Source organism: Typopeltis vanoorti, chromosome 6 (assembly GCF_054136105.1).
Source record: "Typopeltis vanoorti isolate ZY-2024b chromosome 6, IOZ_Tvanoo_1.0, whole genome shotgun sequence".
NCBI lineage: Eukaryota > Metazoa > Arthropoda > Arachnida > Uropygi > Thelyphonidae > Typopeltis > Typopeltis vanoorti.
This window is the reverse complement of record NC_143554.1, coordinates 103,997,843-104,014,960: the sequence shown is the minus strand read 5'-3', so window position 1 is coordinate 104,014,960 and position 17,118 is coordinate 103,997,843. Positions and strand designations below refer to the sequence as shown.

General features: G+C 36.0%; 1 protein-coding gene across 1 annotated transcript in view; it reads left to right on the top strand.

Moving 5' to 3' along the window:
* Positions 1-17,118, top strand: part of btv (dynein cytoplasmic heavy chain beethoven) — a 1,245,321-nt gene that overhangs the window by 859,717 nt on the left and 368,486 nt on the right. The window contains exon 53 of the mRNA XM_090394552.1: positions 14,669-14,790. Coding sequence (XP_090250678.1) covers positions 14,669-14,790 — 122 coding nt within the window. The remainder of the gene's footprint in view (positions 1-14,668; positions 14,791-17,118) is intronic.

Here is a 17,118-nt window from a genome sequence, read left to right as displayed (position 1 = left end):
ATTGAAGATGAATTGGGGATTCCAAAATCAACTGTGCATAACATTTTGATCGAGAGTTTGGGCCTTCGTAAATTGAATTTGCGATTTGTTTCCCACAATTTGACCGACGACCAAAAAATGTATCGAATTGAATACTGTAAGGACCTCGTTAAAACCACTCATAAGGACTCAAACTTCCTTGAAACGATCGTTACTGGTGACAAAATGTATGAGTTTGAGTATGATCCCGAAACAAAGTGCTGAGGAGACTACCAGAAGAGGGGAATCTGAAAAAAGTCTCCTAGAGAAGTCAAAAGTAAAGATAATGCTGATTTATTTCTACGATTCCAAGGGCATTATCCACAAAGAATTCATTCCGACTGGCCAAACAGTCAATGGTGAGTTTTATCTCGAAGTTCTGAAATGATTGATAGCGAGAATTCGTCATGTACAGCATGAATATCGTGACGACCAACCGTTCGTCGAAACACACTCACTCTTGGCACTATAACTCGGCTTCTAATGAAACAAATGTCATAAACAGTTGACACAACACTAATGAAGGGTTGCTGCTTTTGACAACAAAAAGATACAACAGATGGCACCACTAGTGTCTTCTATTTTCGAAAAGTTTAGTTTCTTTTTGGACAGAGGGTGAAGTTTGTGATGTGTCAATCTATCAAAAGCCTTTGTAAAATCTAAATGCATATATCCCCCCCCCCCCCCGTCCAATGTATTCATTACCTTGTTATACTAAGTAAGCAGATTGCTAACACAAGATCTTCCTTTAGCAAACCCATGCTCTCCATTAAAAAGTATTTTACTGCTGTCTACCCAGTTTCTGGATCCTTTTCCTCACTATCTTCTTCAACTCCATAACTCCAGACAAGCAGATTGGCCTATAATTTGAAACCTTAGTCTTATTGCCTCCTTTAAGCAGAACAATTTTGCCATCTTTCCATTCCTTTGGGACCTGGGCTTATCTAAGACTCATGTTAAAAATGTGCATTAAAGCTGTTGTTAACTCCTTTGAATATTCCTTCAAGCTATTCAATGATATATCATCAAGTCCCATGGCTTTGAAGACATCAAGTTTACTTAATTCCTCATATACCACCTTCTCACTCACTATCACTGGTTCCTCTCCCATTCTCACTGCTCTCATGTTCTGCATTATATTACAATCACAAGGATGGAATACTTTAATGAACTGCTCATTTAACACCTTTACTATATCCTCCTCATTGTTTATTCAGTGTTTATCATTCTCCTATTATCATTGACCAACATCATCCTCTCATAATCATTTTCCCTTCTACTGGCTACATATAATCAGCTGTAAACTCTCGATCCTCTGTTCCCTCTGATATATACTACTTAAGATAGTTGCACCTCGATAAATTCATTTCTTGATCCCTGATGCTATCTCTTAATTCCAGTTTATATTATCTTAATTAAACCTCAACCACCCTCCACATTTCCAGGCCTGCAGCAACTTCCAACCAAATATCTCTTTCCATAAACCTTCACATCATACGATTCTGCCTGCCACTATTTTCTCCTTGCATCTCTCGCTTGTGTAGATATAAATCCCATGTATCATCAGTAGCATCATCCCTCCATTCTTGTTATTCCCATCCTCATGAAAAACATTGTTGTCCAGCACCATTCTATTCTTTTCAGGATATCATCGTCAGTCAACCCAGTTTCACTTTTTTAAATTTTTGACTGAATAATCTCAGTTAAGTAAACAATTTCATCTCCATTATTTCTGATTCTGCTAGCATTCATAAATAAACACAGCAGTTCACATTTAGTCCATAACAAGTATCCATGCCATCTCTCAGCTGTCATTTCTCTACACCTACCCATTGTCGCTCTCCTTTATCATTATCACCACTTACCTCATATATTTTTTCTGACCCAACCACTTCCCTTACATTCTATAATGGCCATCCCCATACACATATTTGCTACTGCTTTCAATTCCACTCTCCTGTACTGTCTTCCTGTCCACCTTAAACACCCCACCCTCCATTTCTCTGTCCATCTCCATATCACATTCCTGTTCTTTCATCTTCATTTATCATGCTGTTATTACCTCCATTCACAAACATTTCATCTTCACCTGTTCAAATCTCCAGTTCTTTACATCACCTCCTACTTCCTCTGATCTCTTGTTCACATGACTAATTACACTTCTTTTTAGCAAGAGTCTTTCTAGTTGTTCAGCATAGCATATATTAAAGATGTAAAAACTGGGAACCAGGCTATGATCTATATAAGATGATATATGATAGACATTACATAGCTCAGCAGCAAGCCATTTGTTTAATATCTCCATTCAGTATATAAGTTGTGTTAATATAAGTTTTTCAAATTTTCAGTCTAATTCTGATGATGTATTCCACAGAACATGGGATACTTGTTTGGTTAAATGGTATTTTTCTCTTTACTCTTTATGATTCATACCTGATATATTAATATTATCAATCGCTTTCTGATATCTTTATATTTTATTATGGTGCATCCATGTTTATCCTTCCAACTTTTTCTCAAAACTTTCATATCTATGGTCTTTAGTTTTGATCAACTGTTAATATCCCTAAGTTAAAATTAGTTTAATCCATGTCTTGTATACTGCAGCTTGGTATTTTGTCTATATCCAGTTAGAAGACAGGGTTGCACACTACTTCCACTATTATGTAGAGGTAGTGTGCAACCCTTTATCTGGCATTATTTGGTTTCTGACCATACCAGTCTTACTTATTTTATTATCTGTTTCCATATTTGCCATCTTCACTAAAATTGCACTGGAACTGTGTAACATGTTGTAAATGTTTTTTATTTTGTGTAAACTGCAAATACAGGAAAACATCAAGCGTATTGCTAAAAATGCTGTTGATAATTTCCTGAAATTTCATAGTTATAACAGTTTTAATCTTTTTTGCCAATTTCTATATGCAATTTGTAATGACACTTATTTAAGTTACTTAATTCAGCTCAAGACTTTTGAAGGAGGAGATTTATTTAAAGAGGATTATATCATCTGCTTAAAGTAAAGAACTAAGCTAAATACCGAATCTCAGGGTTAATGTTGCCCTCCATAATGGCACATATAAACATATAAACTCCAGATAACAGTGGAGGTAGTGTGCAACTCTGCCTTATACCTGATTTAACATCAAACCATCTTCCTGTTTCATTTGTTGTAGCAATTTGTTGCAACATTTTACACTAAACATTTTACATGTTGAGTGTAAAAAAAAAATTACAAATACTTCTTTCCTTGATATGGTATTAGGCTTAAGTGTTGGCAATTTATTAATCTTAAGTATACACCCAGTACTACAGAAAATTAAATTAAATTAAATAAGATTATTGATTAAGCTATTAATCAATCAAAGTACAAAAAACTATAGTAAATAAGAGACACTAAACAATGCAGTAATTGCAGAAGTAGTTTGAAATATAATGATTATAAGGAATATAACTCAAGTCATATTATGGCAACCCCTGAAGTTGAATTAAAAAAAAATGTATAAAGTTCCTCTGCAGATTGGCCTGCTGTGAACAGATAGGATGATCTTTATCATCTGCCTTATCTGAATAGCATAAGAAATATTTTTGCTTAGAAATATTCAGCATTCTAAGCTAGAACTATCAGACCATGCTTAGGACACTCCATCACACAGGATTAAATAGAAGGAAATGACAGTTTCATGGGAACTGTAACAAGTCTTTGAAAGTATTTTTTTATTTTTTTTATTTTTTGGAACCAACAGCAGCAATAGCATTGAAACACTTTCCAAACCTCAACAAGTATGCCTACATTATTTCACCGAAACTTGAGAGTCGGTTATTTTAAGACTGACTCTCAAATCTTGTGCCATGAATAGGCAGGGATGGCACGATATATGACCTCTCTGTCAAGTCAATTCCAGAAACAGCTAACAGAACTCATTTTGATGTGAAAAATTTTTTTTTAGTGTTAAGCTATCAGTCCTAATCTCTCTTTATCTGAATTTAAAGCACTGAAATCATGGAAGAATAATAACAATTTAATTATTACTAAGGAAAAGAAAAGCTGTTGTTTGTTGTTCAAGATAGAAAAGAATATGAGAGAAAAATATCTCTATTACTTTGAGACTATTCAGCTTTTTCACTTCAACTTATTCAGACCATAGATCTGATGGTCTATTTCAATCCCCTTTATGGGAGATAGTACTTTTTAAATCAGCTATTCTTTCCTATATTTATATTGTCTAAATATATATAATTTTTTTAATAAGTTTGGCCAAGTGGTCAGTGTATCTGCGCTCCAGCCAAAAGGCTGCAGATTCGAATCCAGCCGGGGGCATGGATGTTTGTGATTGTCTGTGAAAATGCTAGTGGTGATGGTGGGTGTTAGTGTAGATGATGATGGTAGTTGTGGTTCATTGTAGTTGGTGGAGACAGAGAGTTGTAGAGTAGGTGACCTCCCTAGATGAGTCTTTGAACTACTTGGAGGTGTTACATAATAATTATAATTGTAACAAGTTAGGAAATCAACTGACCCTTTGGTTATCTTACATTAGCTACTTAGATAGTGCTTTTTTTAGAATTATCTGTTAATTATCTAATTGTAAATCTAAATGTAATTGTCTGCCATTTTTTGATCTTCTGCTGATGATGCTATGATACTTAGGCAAAATTCTACACTAATAAAATATGTTATAGGGGTGCTCAAGGGTCAGAGCTGTATAACTGAGAGGAGACCACATAGCCCTTAAAGGAATGCGGAGAACTGACCAGGGCTTCTGACCTAATGTCCAATCCTCACCTTCTCATGGTGCACCCTGTTGGATATCTACTTGGATACTGACCGAACAAGGAAGGGCTGGCATTTAGGGATTTAGCCGACCAAATTGCATTCTTATTGGTTAAACCAAAATAAAAAATGATGGTACAACATGACAAAATTTCATGCCAGCTATGGTGTCGCCCGGTTAAACACGGCCCCTGTTGTTTTCTCCAGGGAACCAGGGCGAACAGCGAAAAGTCAGCTACTGGAACAAATCTGAAAACAAACCCCAACTCAACATCACCAGAGTTAAAGATCGGTACTGTCAATGTAAGAAGCCTGAATGGCAAAGAAATGGAGCTAGCTGAGGAATTAGATAAGTACCAGATTGACCTATTATGTCGCAAAAAATACAAAATGTTATATTCAGGAAATGACAATCAAGGAAAAGAAGGAGTAGGCATAGTATTCAACACAAAATACGAGGCTAATCTTCTTGAATGGCAGTCAGTCTCAAGTAGAGTAATGTGGGCAAATATGAGAATAGGGAACTGGACAATGAGACTTATTTGTGCCTATGGTCCCACAGAAGGTTCTACTAAGGTAGAAGTGGAGGAATTTTTTGACGTTCTAGAAAAAGCAACTGACACAATGAAAAAGGAAAAGCTGGTCCTTCTTGGGGATCTAAATAGCAGAGTAGGAAATGATTGTGAGACATACAAAAATATTTTGAGAAAATTTGGAGAAAAGAGCAAAGCTAATAATAATGGCAAATATCTGTTGGATTTCTGCTCAGAACATGGACTGGTTATTACTAACACCATGTTCCAACATAAAAATTTGCACAAATTCACATGGAGAGAAGAGGCTAGGAATAAGAAAAGTCTCATTGACTATGTTATTGTTGATAGTGATGTTTTCTCCCTGGTGCAGGATGCCAGAGTGTACAGAGGATTTGAAATTGGAAGTGATCACTATTTAGTCATGTGCAGGATAAAATTGAATTTCATATTGAAAAGAATAACATGTAAGAAAGTTTTAAAGCAAATAAAAGTTGAGCAACTCTCAGATGTGAACTGTAGACTAAACTACTACCCAAAGATTATTGAAGAAAAAATGAAAGAGTTTGAGGACAGGAATCAAACCTTGCAGATTCATTGGTAAGCCTTGAAGAAAACCCTGATTGATTCAGCCAGAGAGGCATGTGGTGAGGTTGTCTGCAAGGTTAGAAAAATCAGAACTCCATGGTGGACACAGGAAGTTAAAGAGGCAGTGAAGGAAAAGAAGAAAGCATATCAAAATTCCTAGAAAATAAATCAACTTATACTCTTAGAGAATACAGAGACAAATGTAAGAAAGCTAAACACTTTGTAAAACTAGCTAAACAAAAGTCATGGGAGGACTTTGGCAAGAATAGAGAATATATATGAAGAAGGTGGTAATATATTCTGGAGGTTGTTGAAAAAGCTTAGAAATGGAGGAAAGAGTGCTGTAAAAGTAGTTAGAGATGATAAAGGGGACATAAATGAAACAAGCAGTGATGACAGTACAGTGGTAAAAAAAACATATCCATACTTGAAGTAGAAAAAGCCATCAAAGGCTTGAAATGTTGAAAGGCAGCAATAGTATAGATGATAATCGACCAGAAATGCTGAAGTATGGTGGTATAAAAGTTTTACAGTATCTGCACTGCATAGTTCAGAAAGCCTGGACAGAGGGATGAATTCCCGATGATTGGAGTAGAGCTCTAATAGTACAAATATAGAAAAAGGGAAATAAAACTGAATGTGAGAACTACACAGGTATCTTCCTACTGAGTGTTCCTGGCAAGATCTATGCAAGTATACTTGAGAAACGGTTGAGAAGAATTGTGGAAGAAAAGCTTGGTGAAGAACAAGATGGATTCAGGCCAATTAGAGGCTGTCAGGATCAGATCTTCACTTTATGACAAATAGCTGAGAAAGCATGAGAATATAACAAAGATCTGTATTTAAGTTTTGTCGATCTGGAAAAGGCATATGAACATGGTGCCAAGAGAGAAGCTATTCAATACGCTACAGTTATATGGTGTCAATGGGGCATTATATCAAGCAATACTTAGTCTTTATTTGAGTTGTAAGTCAGCAGTTAGAATTGAAGTAAGTACAGGAAGATGGTTTAATGTTAAATCTGGTATGAGATAATATGGATCACATTATGAAGGAAAGTGGTATTAAACATGATATCAGAATTGGAGATGTTAATGTCAGCGCTTTGCTTTATGCGGACGATGTTATACGTCTGAATAAATCTGCTACAAGTTTGCAAGATTGACTAAATTGAATAACTGTTGTAATAAATATGGTATGAAGGTCAGCAATAAAAAGACAAAGACAATGAAAATAGGTAGAATTGTTGAAAATGTTAACTGTGTTGTGAACGGGGAACCTGTAGAACAAGTAAAACATTTCAGCTACTTAGGCACGATTTTTTACTGAAGAAGGTAAATTAAATATGGAAATAGACAGCAGAATCAACAAAGGTGGTATGGTAGGCAGTCAATTGAATAAATTCATATGGAATAAGAGAAATTAGTCGGAACACTAAATTAGCTGTATACAAGACAGTGTTCAAACCAGTTTTAACTTATCGATCTGAGAGCTGGGTCAGAAGTAAAACACTTGACCAAAGACTAGAGAGTGCAGATATGAGAATCCTGAGAAAAATTAGAGGTGTGTACAGATGGCATCAATGGGAATATCATATTAAAAATGGGGATATTAGGAAAGAACTTGACATTGTCAACATCCAGGAATGCGTTAGCAGAGCTAATCTCAGGTGGTATGGTCACTTAAACAGAATGGGCGAGGAAAGATTAGCAAAACAAGTGTTCTCTCCCAGGTTGGCAGGAAAATGACCAGAGGAAGACCAAGATATAGGTGGATTGATATGGTACAAAGTGCCTTAGATGATAAAAATATAAGATCTGATAATGTTGGAACCTTGACAAGTAACAGACTGTTTTGGAGGAAAATTGTAGATAGGAAGTTAATAATGATGTAAATTTTTCATGTAGTATTATCGTATCCTGTACACCCCTTGAGGGTACATGTCAGAAATTTCATAATGATGATGATGAGTTTTCCTCTGGTGTTATAATTATGTTTCTCATCGGCTGGTGAAATACCATCACCTGGCTTATTGGAGGTCTGCAGAGCAGGGATTCTGGTTTCTATTCTTCCCTTCAAGACTGTGACAAACATACTTAGAGAACCAGAAACTCCTGCTCTTTGAAGATATAGCAATTAAAACAGTGGTGCTAGGAGCCAGCTGCCATTTAGTGCATGGGCCTGAAAATGTCAGTAATGAGTCAGGAGGCTTCTCAATCAACTGATGCATAATCCAACTGTCACATGCTCTACTAGGTCGTGCTGGAGAGGGAGTCTGAGTAGTGTTATATTTGGTTACTGTCAAGGCCATGTCATGACACAGAGACCGATTTCTCTCTGTATGGAAGTCATGTCAAAGAGTCTATCTTCTCTGAATGCACATCCCCCACTATATCCTATAGAGACTCTCACAAAACAGTAACACTGTGATAAAAGCAAATCTACCTCATAAACTAATCCTATCAAAAGAAAAAAAGCTATATCATAACCAGCCACCCATACCAGAATCTCTTCACTAAAAGCTCACTTTCACATCCACTTTACTAACATTTGTGGCATTAACATAAACATAAATAAACATCCACCAGCACTTGCAATCTTCCAGACCAGAAATCCAGATCTATCTACATCAACTATTGTCCACCTCCATTGCCCAAACTACACACTTCATGATTCTTTTCACAAGAGTGGTGTGGTGATGCCACTTTGTGCCTTTCTGAAATCTGACATAGCCTACCGGAGAATGGTTAATGTAGAATCCCCTACTTTTGACCTTCTCTGACTCAAGGTTTCCTTGTTCCATTTAATAACTTTCATTTGTTGTATTTACTAGTCTCCAAACACTAATAACCACTCATATCTCCTCACATTCCTTTCCATAAAACTTCACCCCATGCAATCCAGCAATCTAAATTGTGAGGTCATCTTCTTGGGTGACATCAATGTCCACAATTTCAACTAGCTCCTCATACTCTAATACCACCAACTGAGCTGGACAAGAAGCTGAAGCTTTGCTATAATTAATGACCTAACATAAATTATTCATCTACTCACTTGAATCCCTGATAATCCTTCACTCTCAAAATACGAGGATGGTCTAAAAAGTTCTCAACCTAACAATGAAAAAACAAATTTATAATTTCAAAATGATTTTTTTTTTCAACATAATCTCTCTGAAGGTTAATACATTTATTCCAGCAATGTTCCAGAACCATTATTCCGTCCCTGTAGAGGGACCTAAGATCAGTAAGATCTACAAAATACCCCTCTACAGCTGCAATGACCTCTTGATTCGAAGAAAAATGCTGAACAGCAAAGAAGAGTTTTAGTTTTGGGAAGAGATAGAAGTGAGAGGGAGCCAAATCTGGGGAATAGGGTGGATGTTCCAACAATTCATAGTGCAGATGCCTTAATTTTCCCATTGCCAAAACACCTTTGTGAGCAGGTGCATTGTCCTGATGAAAGATGATTTTTTTCTTCTGCAAACCAGGTCTTTTCTCACAAATTTTTTTGTCTAGTCTGGTTAAAAGATAGGAATAATATTCCCCAGTTATTGTTTACCCTTTTCAAAATAATTAATAAACAAAATGCCTTTAGCTTCCCTAAACACCAATGCCATGACCCTTCCTGCTGATGGAACCGACTTTGTCTTCTTTGGTGCTGAACAACTGGCTTCTGTCCACTGTTTGACTGGTGTTTGGATTCTGGTGTGTAATGGTGAATCCCAGTCTCATCCATAGTAATAAATCAACACACAAAATCAGTTTTATTCTTGTTAAAACGCTCCAAGCGCTGTTCAGAGATTTTCATGTGAGTGCGTTTTTGATTTGCTGTGAGCAAGCACACACACCCATTTTGCGAAAAGCTTTTTCGTTTGCAATTCTTCATACAAAATTTATCCTACATGTTCTTTTGAAATGTCTATAGTCTCAACAATTTTACGCAATTTGACTCGCCGGTCATCCATTATTATATCTTGCACTTGATCATTGATTAATGGTGTTGTTACATTTTTTGGACGTCCTTCACATGGATCATCTTCAATGCTGGTACGGCCACGTTTAAACTCGGCAGCCCATTTCTTAATTATCAGAAACAAAGGAGAAGAGTGCCCATAAACTTTTATGAACTTTGAATGAATTTCTTTTGCCGTTAAACCTTCTTTTACAAAGAATTTTATAACCACGCAATACTGAATTTTATCCATTTCAAGGGATACAGACAACACTTTTGCTTCAGACAGCTGTATAAAACATACTACAGTAATCCCTCGATTAGTGCGTCATTTTTTTTTCGATACCCAAATTCGATTTGTGCGCCTATATACATCTTAAAAATAAATGTTACAGATTTAAAAATTTTCTATATATACATTTTTATGGCTAACTATTTTAAAAAATTGCTCACCAGAATGAAATAATTTAGTTACCGATTTAAAATATTTTACAAAGTTATTTTTAATGGCATACTACACTACTTCCATGTACACTATGTTCCAAATTTTTACCACCCAAATTTATGTCGTCTGCTATAGTACGCCCACAGATTCGAGACCCTTTGACACTTCTGCGCATATCACAAAAAGGAGAATCCATTCCGAGTAATCAATCAATCCTAAATAATAATTTAGGATAATCAATCCATCTTCTAGGATGAGTTGTTTATTATTACATGTCAGAAAATTAACTTCTCTTTTATGATCATTGTAGGTTTTAAAGGGGTAACTATTTTGCTTGCATAACAGTTGGGAAATTTTATCAAGCACGTGATTTCGCTTGTTGGCCACCAATTTCTAAGTCCTTCATTTCTTTCTCCACTTTAATGATAACGTCCAAGAGTTAATTAAATCTCATTCTGAAGCATTCAGTGATTCCGACCTGCTAAATTTAGATGCACAGCAGGAATATCCCGAAGAATATGAAGAAAATTTAACCATTGATAGTCAGCCAAAAGAGATTTCACAGAAACAATTTGTAAATATTTTTCTTACAATCGAAGTTTTTAAGCAGCAATGCTTAGAGGCTGACCCTGATGAAGAGAGAAGCAGTAAAATTTGCAGAAGAGTAGAAGAGGCAGTAGGGCCATACCGTCAGTTGTATGAAAAAAAGAAAAAAAATGCCCGCCAAACTACGTTAGCTCAATTCTTTGTTAAGAAGTAGAATAATAAATTTTTATTCTGAATATGTTCTATTTTCTTTCAGCTTCATGGTTTTCCTTTAACTAGACCCTGAGACATACCCTAATTCTTTTATAAAAAAAATTAAAGGTCATAAAAGAAATCTGAGGAACGAATTATACATTTTCCTATAGGTTATTATATTTGATTGGTGCATTTTCAATTAATGCGCCTGTTTTAAAGAACGCATTACGCGCACTAATCGAGGGATTGCTGTACCTGATAGAATAATTTGCAATTTCACATGGATGCACCAACTTAGAAAAAAAAAAAAATCTTGCCAATGGTGTTGCCATCAATGGTCGAGGCTGAGAACTTTTCACCCCACACTTGTACTCTGGATCTCTTTTTGACAGTTCTCCTTCCAGATATGCTATACAGTTCACCTCTCCTCTCAGCAATTCAAACCAAAATCTCATACAAATCTGCTTTCTCTCTTACAGAAATGTCCCTTCTCCAACCACTCACAACCTCTTATCCTCTTACACTACAAAAGAGCCAATTGGAATGACCTTCAGAATTTCTGCTCCTCCTTTCCTTGGTCTGACGCTAAACCTGCTGTGGATGAATCAGCGAAAGTATTCTCACTGGTAGGAAGGCATTCATTCCCCAATTCAACTCATAATTCACATTCTCTTTTCATACCCTGATTCAACTGAAAATGTGTCAAAACAGTCAAAGAAAAAAAATGCAGCTTACTGCATGTGGCTTGCATCAAAAACACTAGCTTTATACTCTGCATATGCCAAAGCACACTACATATGCAAATCAGTCATCAATAGATCCAAATCTGATTTCATAAAGCCAACCAGCAAAAAACTGCTTCCTGTCAATGGAAGCTGTTCCTTCTGGACATACTTTCTAAGGCTGTTTAACACAACTTCTGCTCTCCTGCACTTCCACCTCCTCATCCTAATGGTGCTGCTGTTCACCAAAGTTGACCTCCTAGAATTTCTCTTTTCCTCAAATTCCTGCATAGATAATCAAGAAAAATTACCTCTGACCATATCAGAATTTAAGCACTGCATGTCTCTTATAGATTTTGACAAAACGTTATCAGCAAACTACTAAATAACCTAAATACTAAAATGTCTTCTGGTCCTGATGGCATCTCCCTAATTGTTCTCCAGAATTCTGCTCCAGAGCTAACACCCATCCTGCGTCATTTCTGTAATTTATTATATATATCTGGTACTTATCCCAGTGCATGGGAGCAGTTTCATGTCAATCCTGTTCCAGAAAAGGGGCAGTAGAAGTCTACCATCAAACCACCACCCAGTTGCCATTCCCTCTCTCTCTCTCCTCTCCAAAATAATGGAAAAAGTCATTAATAGCCCACTTCTCCACTACTTAGAGGCCTATGAATTAATCCGTGACCACCAGTATGATTCTGCCATTCAAGAACCACAACTGACCTTGTGGTTCTTGAATGACCCATTTGCAAATTTATCCACATTTTTGCAGATAATAGTACTCTCCATTCATCCTACTCATTCGACAAACCATACAGCACTCTGATATCCAAGGCTACTACGAGATCATTTACAGCTAGTGCCTTAAACATTGATCTGCATACTATCCTCGAGTGGGATGAGGACAAACTTGTTATGTTATATGCCACCAATACACAGTCTTGCCTTTTCTAGCAGGAAAGAGATCTCAGCTCACCTACCCTTAGCCTCAGTAATACACAGATCACCAGCCAAAGTCAGATATATTTGCTTGGACTAATGTTTACCTCCAGTCTTTCCTGAAAAAAACACATCACATCGATAACCTCATTGGCATCTATGAAACTTGGCATTCTCATTCATTCAAGAGCCTATTTTACACCAAACCAGCTCTTCACTGTATGCAAATCTCAAATCCAACTATGTTTAGAATACTGATCACATGTTTTGGGTGATACACTTAAAACTTCATCTTAACATCCTTGATGCTATCCATAGGCATGCAGTTAAGCTCATAGATGATTTCTCTCTTACAGGCTCACTTTGACCTCTGTTCTCACAGGCATAGTGTTTCAGCACTATTTCGATTCTACAGGTACTTCCAAGGTTACTGCTGTAGTGAATAGGTAATCATCATTCCCATCCCCTTTTCTGTTGCACCTGTTAATACAAGCACTGCCCAGCATCCCTTTATTGTGCAACTGCAAGCACGCTGAACCGGCTTCTATTCATCCTTTTTTATTCCATTCCCCCCCTCTCTGTGTCCTCTGGAACAGCCTTCCTCAAAAAGTAATGGCCCACAACTCTTCAAAAACACACAAAAAAAAAAAAAATTTCAGTAAGCTTCTATCTCAGTGCTTATCTGCACCCCCACACACGACACACTTATGTGCTGTGCCTACCTCTCTTGTATGGGATAAATATTTAAAAAAAAAGAAGTTAGATATCTGTATGTATATATATGTGTGTATGTATGTATGTATGTGGTTTTTTTTTTTGTTTGTTTGTTTGTTTGTTTTTTAATCCAACCTCTAATGTCCTTTTGATATGATTGTTGTTATTTGTCCATTACAATTTTGAATTACCTCTCTTGTATGGGATAAATATTTAAAAAAAAAGAAGTTAGATATCTGTATGCATATATATGTGTGTGTATGTATATGTTTTTTTTTGTTTTTTGTTTTTTAAATCCAACCTCTAATGTCCTTTTGATATGATTATTGTTATTTGTCCATTACAATTTTGAATTACTTCCACAACTTATGTACTGGGACAAGTTTTTTGTGGTCTGAAGATACTGGTTTTGAAATTCTGGAAAATATCAGTTTAATAAATAATTTTATATGTTTTGTTCTTGTAACATTTGTGTGCTCACTATCATCTGTGTATTATTTTGGATTTCACTTGATTTATTCTTCCTTGTCTCAGAAATACCAGTTATATAAGCATATTTCTTTAATTTGTTTTTGTTTACTAGCAATGCCTCTTCTGTTAGTGTTTCTTACACTGATACTATCATTTTTTTCCAGTTTAGTGGTTGTGTCTGGTAGTAGTAGTAGTAGTAGTAGTTGTTGTTGTCATATTTTATTGTTTCCCCTGGTTCTCTGACAACAACATTATCGGATATTGCATAATTCAGCAGCACTCAAAAGTGGCATGATATTTGATCGTGTTCTACTTATATATTCTTTTCATTGTAATATATTTAGATAGTTTCAGACTATAAAATGGACATTGATTACTTAAGTTCCAGAATGTTGTTAAGAATGGTGCCCATTCTTGTCTCTTCAGCATCAAAGTGAATACTAATGGATGCACCACAGGTGAGGATTGGAAATGAAGGTGAGGTTTAGACTCCAGACATCAGAAACTCTAGTTAGTTCTCTGCATTCTTTATGCCTCTGACCTATTTTAGATTATCTAGCTTCATCCTCCAGTACCCCACTCAGTATCTATAGGTATATTCACATTTAATGTAGAAATGTTTCTTTCAACTCTTTCATCATAATATTACTGCAAGCATAGATTTTATATAAATGAGGATGTACAGATGTTAAAATATGCATAATATTTAGAGATAATTATATAACAATGAAGTTTTTTAAAAAATCTTTCTTGGTTGGTTTTTCAGAATGCAAAACGTGCATCTGCTGCTGCTGCGCCTCTGGCCTCATGGGTAAAGGCAAATGTCATGTATTCTCGAGTTTTGGAGAAAATTAAGCCACTTGAAAGAGAACAAGCAAAACTTCAACAGTATGTTTATTGTCTAAATATTGTAGTTTTGTGTTATTTGTAATTTAGTCATCAAATCATTAATATTTGTAGTTATTATATGGTCATTCCAATGAAGTCTAAAGACTGATATGCAGAGAGGCCCAAACTAATCATTTTAACAACAGTGCCTATTCATACCTCTTCTTAAATTCATTGTTTGACAAAGCACACTCTTGACAACCTCTAGTGACCCAGCACTTATTCACCTACACTCCAAATGATAAAATTTGATCATCATGCCCTTGTTAACCACTCTAGGACATTTCTTAAAGCCTCTCACCTATTTTAGATTATCTGGCTTCACCCTCCCATCCCCTACTATAAATATATAAATATTCACTTCTAATGATGAAATGTTTCTTTCCACCCTTTCGCGGTATTGCAAGGACAGATTTTATGTAAATTAGAAAGTAGAGATAGTTAACAGTGTTGAAACTTAACTGGCTAACTCAAATTATATCATGCTAACATCTGAAGTTGAAATTTTTAAAAAATGTATAAAGTTCCTCTGGAGATTGGCCTACTATGGGAAGATCTTTAACAGCTGCTGCTTTGAGTAGCATAAGAAATATCTTTGCTGCCATCAGAATGCCATATTAGGACGAGCAGCCCACACTTAGGACTCCCCATCACAACAGATTAAATAGAAGGATCTCTTACAACTTCTTGTTCTCCCCCCCCCCCACACACACACCCCATCATGAATTTAAAAATTTCTTCAGTAGTTTGTAACTCATATGTTTGTATTACATCTCCTCTTATCTATCTCTCAGTACAAATTTTATGATTTTACATCAATGTACGATTTGAATGGAGAGAAATATGCAGTGAGAGAGGATATGAAAGAGTTTTTGAAAGAAATTAAAATGTAGAGTAAGGAAGTCAAAATTGTGAGTAAGAGGGAAAAATGACTATAGTAGGATGATTTTAATCAGTGCTGATGGAAACACTGATTACAATATATACATGTACAATAGGAAGATGACAAAAGCAAAAATAATTTTTGAGTTGCTGAATAATCATTTTGTAAAGGTTCATCATCCAGATGGAGATTTTGCAGTTGCTGATGTTGATAGAGATGCATGTCAAAATTGAGATAGATGAACAGGAGGTGTTTAGCATATTAAAAAGATTAGTGTGAATACTGCAGTGGGACTGGATGACATGTCAGCCCATGTACTACATAATGTGCAAGAGAATTGGCCTTGAGTTGGATGAAGTTGTTCAATCTAAGTCTCATCTGTGACATGGTTCCAAGGGAGTGGAAAAATAGTAAGATAATTCCATTACATAAAAATGGCTCCAAGACAGAAGTAGAAAACTACAGCAGACCAATTAATCTATTAGGAGTGGTGGTGAAAGTACTGGAAGAGTCAGTTAAAGATAAAATCCAATACTGGATGGATAGAGATATGATACTCTATAGTCGGCAACATGGCTTAATACATGGTGGGATCTGTCTTAGTAATTTATTTGCGTTTTGTAAAGTGACAGTGGAATTGGATAAAGGAAATGCCTACACCATGATACTACTGGACTTTGCAAAGACATCTGACAGAATACCACATGGAAAACTATTTCAAAAGTTGGAGCAAATGGGAATGTATATAAAGCTAGTAACATCAATGGAGCAGTGACTAAAAGACAGACACCAGATCGTACTAGTACTGTATATGCTGTTACTGGATTGCAGGAAATTGATGAGACCAGGGGCTTGCTGATAATGGTGGACAGAGAATTATAGTTCAGTGGTCATATTGAAAAAGTTGATAAAACAGCTGAAAGGATTACTTGTATGTCAAAAACATGCTAACAAGTAAAGATATTTTTAAAGGAAGTTATTATTCCCCTTTATAAAGCTATGAGATGACTGCTTCTTGACTACTGTGCACAGATTTGGTCACCTAGGTTTCTTGGGATGGTAGAGAAGATTCAAATACATGTGACCAAGCTGCTGACAAGTCTGTGGAATGCACCCTATGAGGATAGGTTGAGTGTGTGTGTGTGTGTGTGTGTGTGTGTGTGTGTGTGTGTGTGTGTGTGTGTGTGTGTTACAGAGTTGATAGATGGAAAAGAGGGGACACAATAGAAACTTATAAGATATTAAAATTGTTTTTTACAAAATTGCTATAAAAGAAATTTTTCATCATAATCAAATTCTGCCATGTACCCTCAAGGGGGTGTACAGGATATGATAGTACTACATTAAAAATTTACATCATTACTAACTTCCTATCTACAATTTTCCTCCAAATCAGTCTGTTACAATTTCAAATCCTCTGTACAGTCTGGTGTCCTGCACAAGGG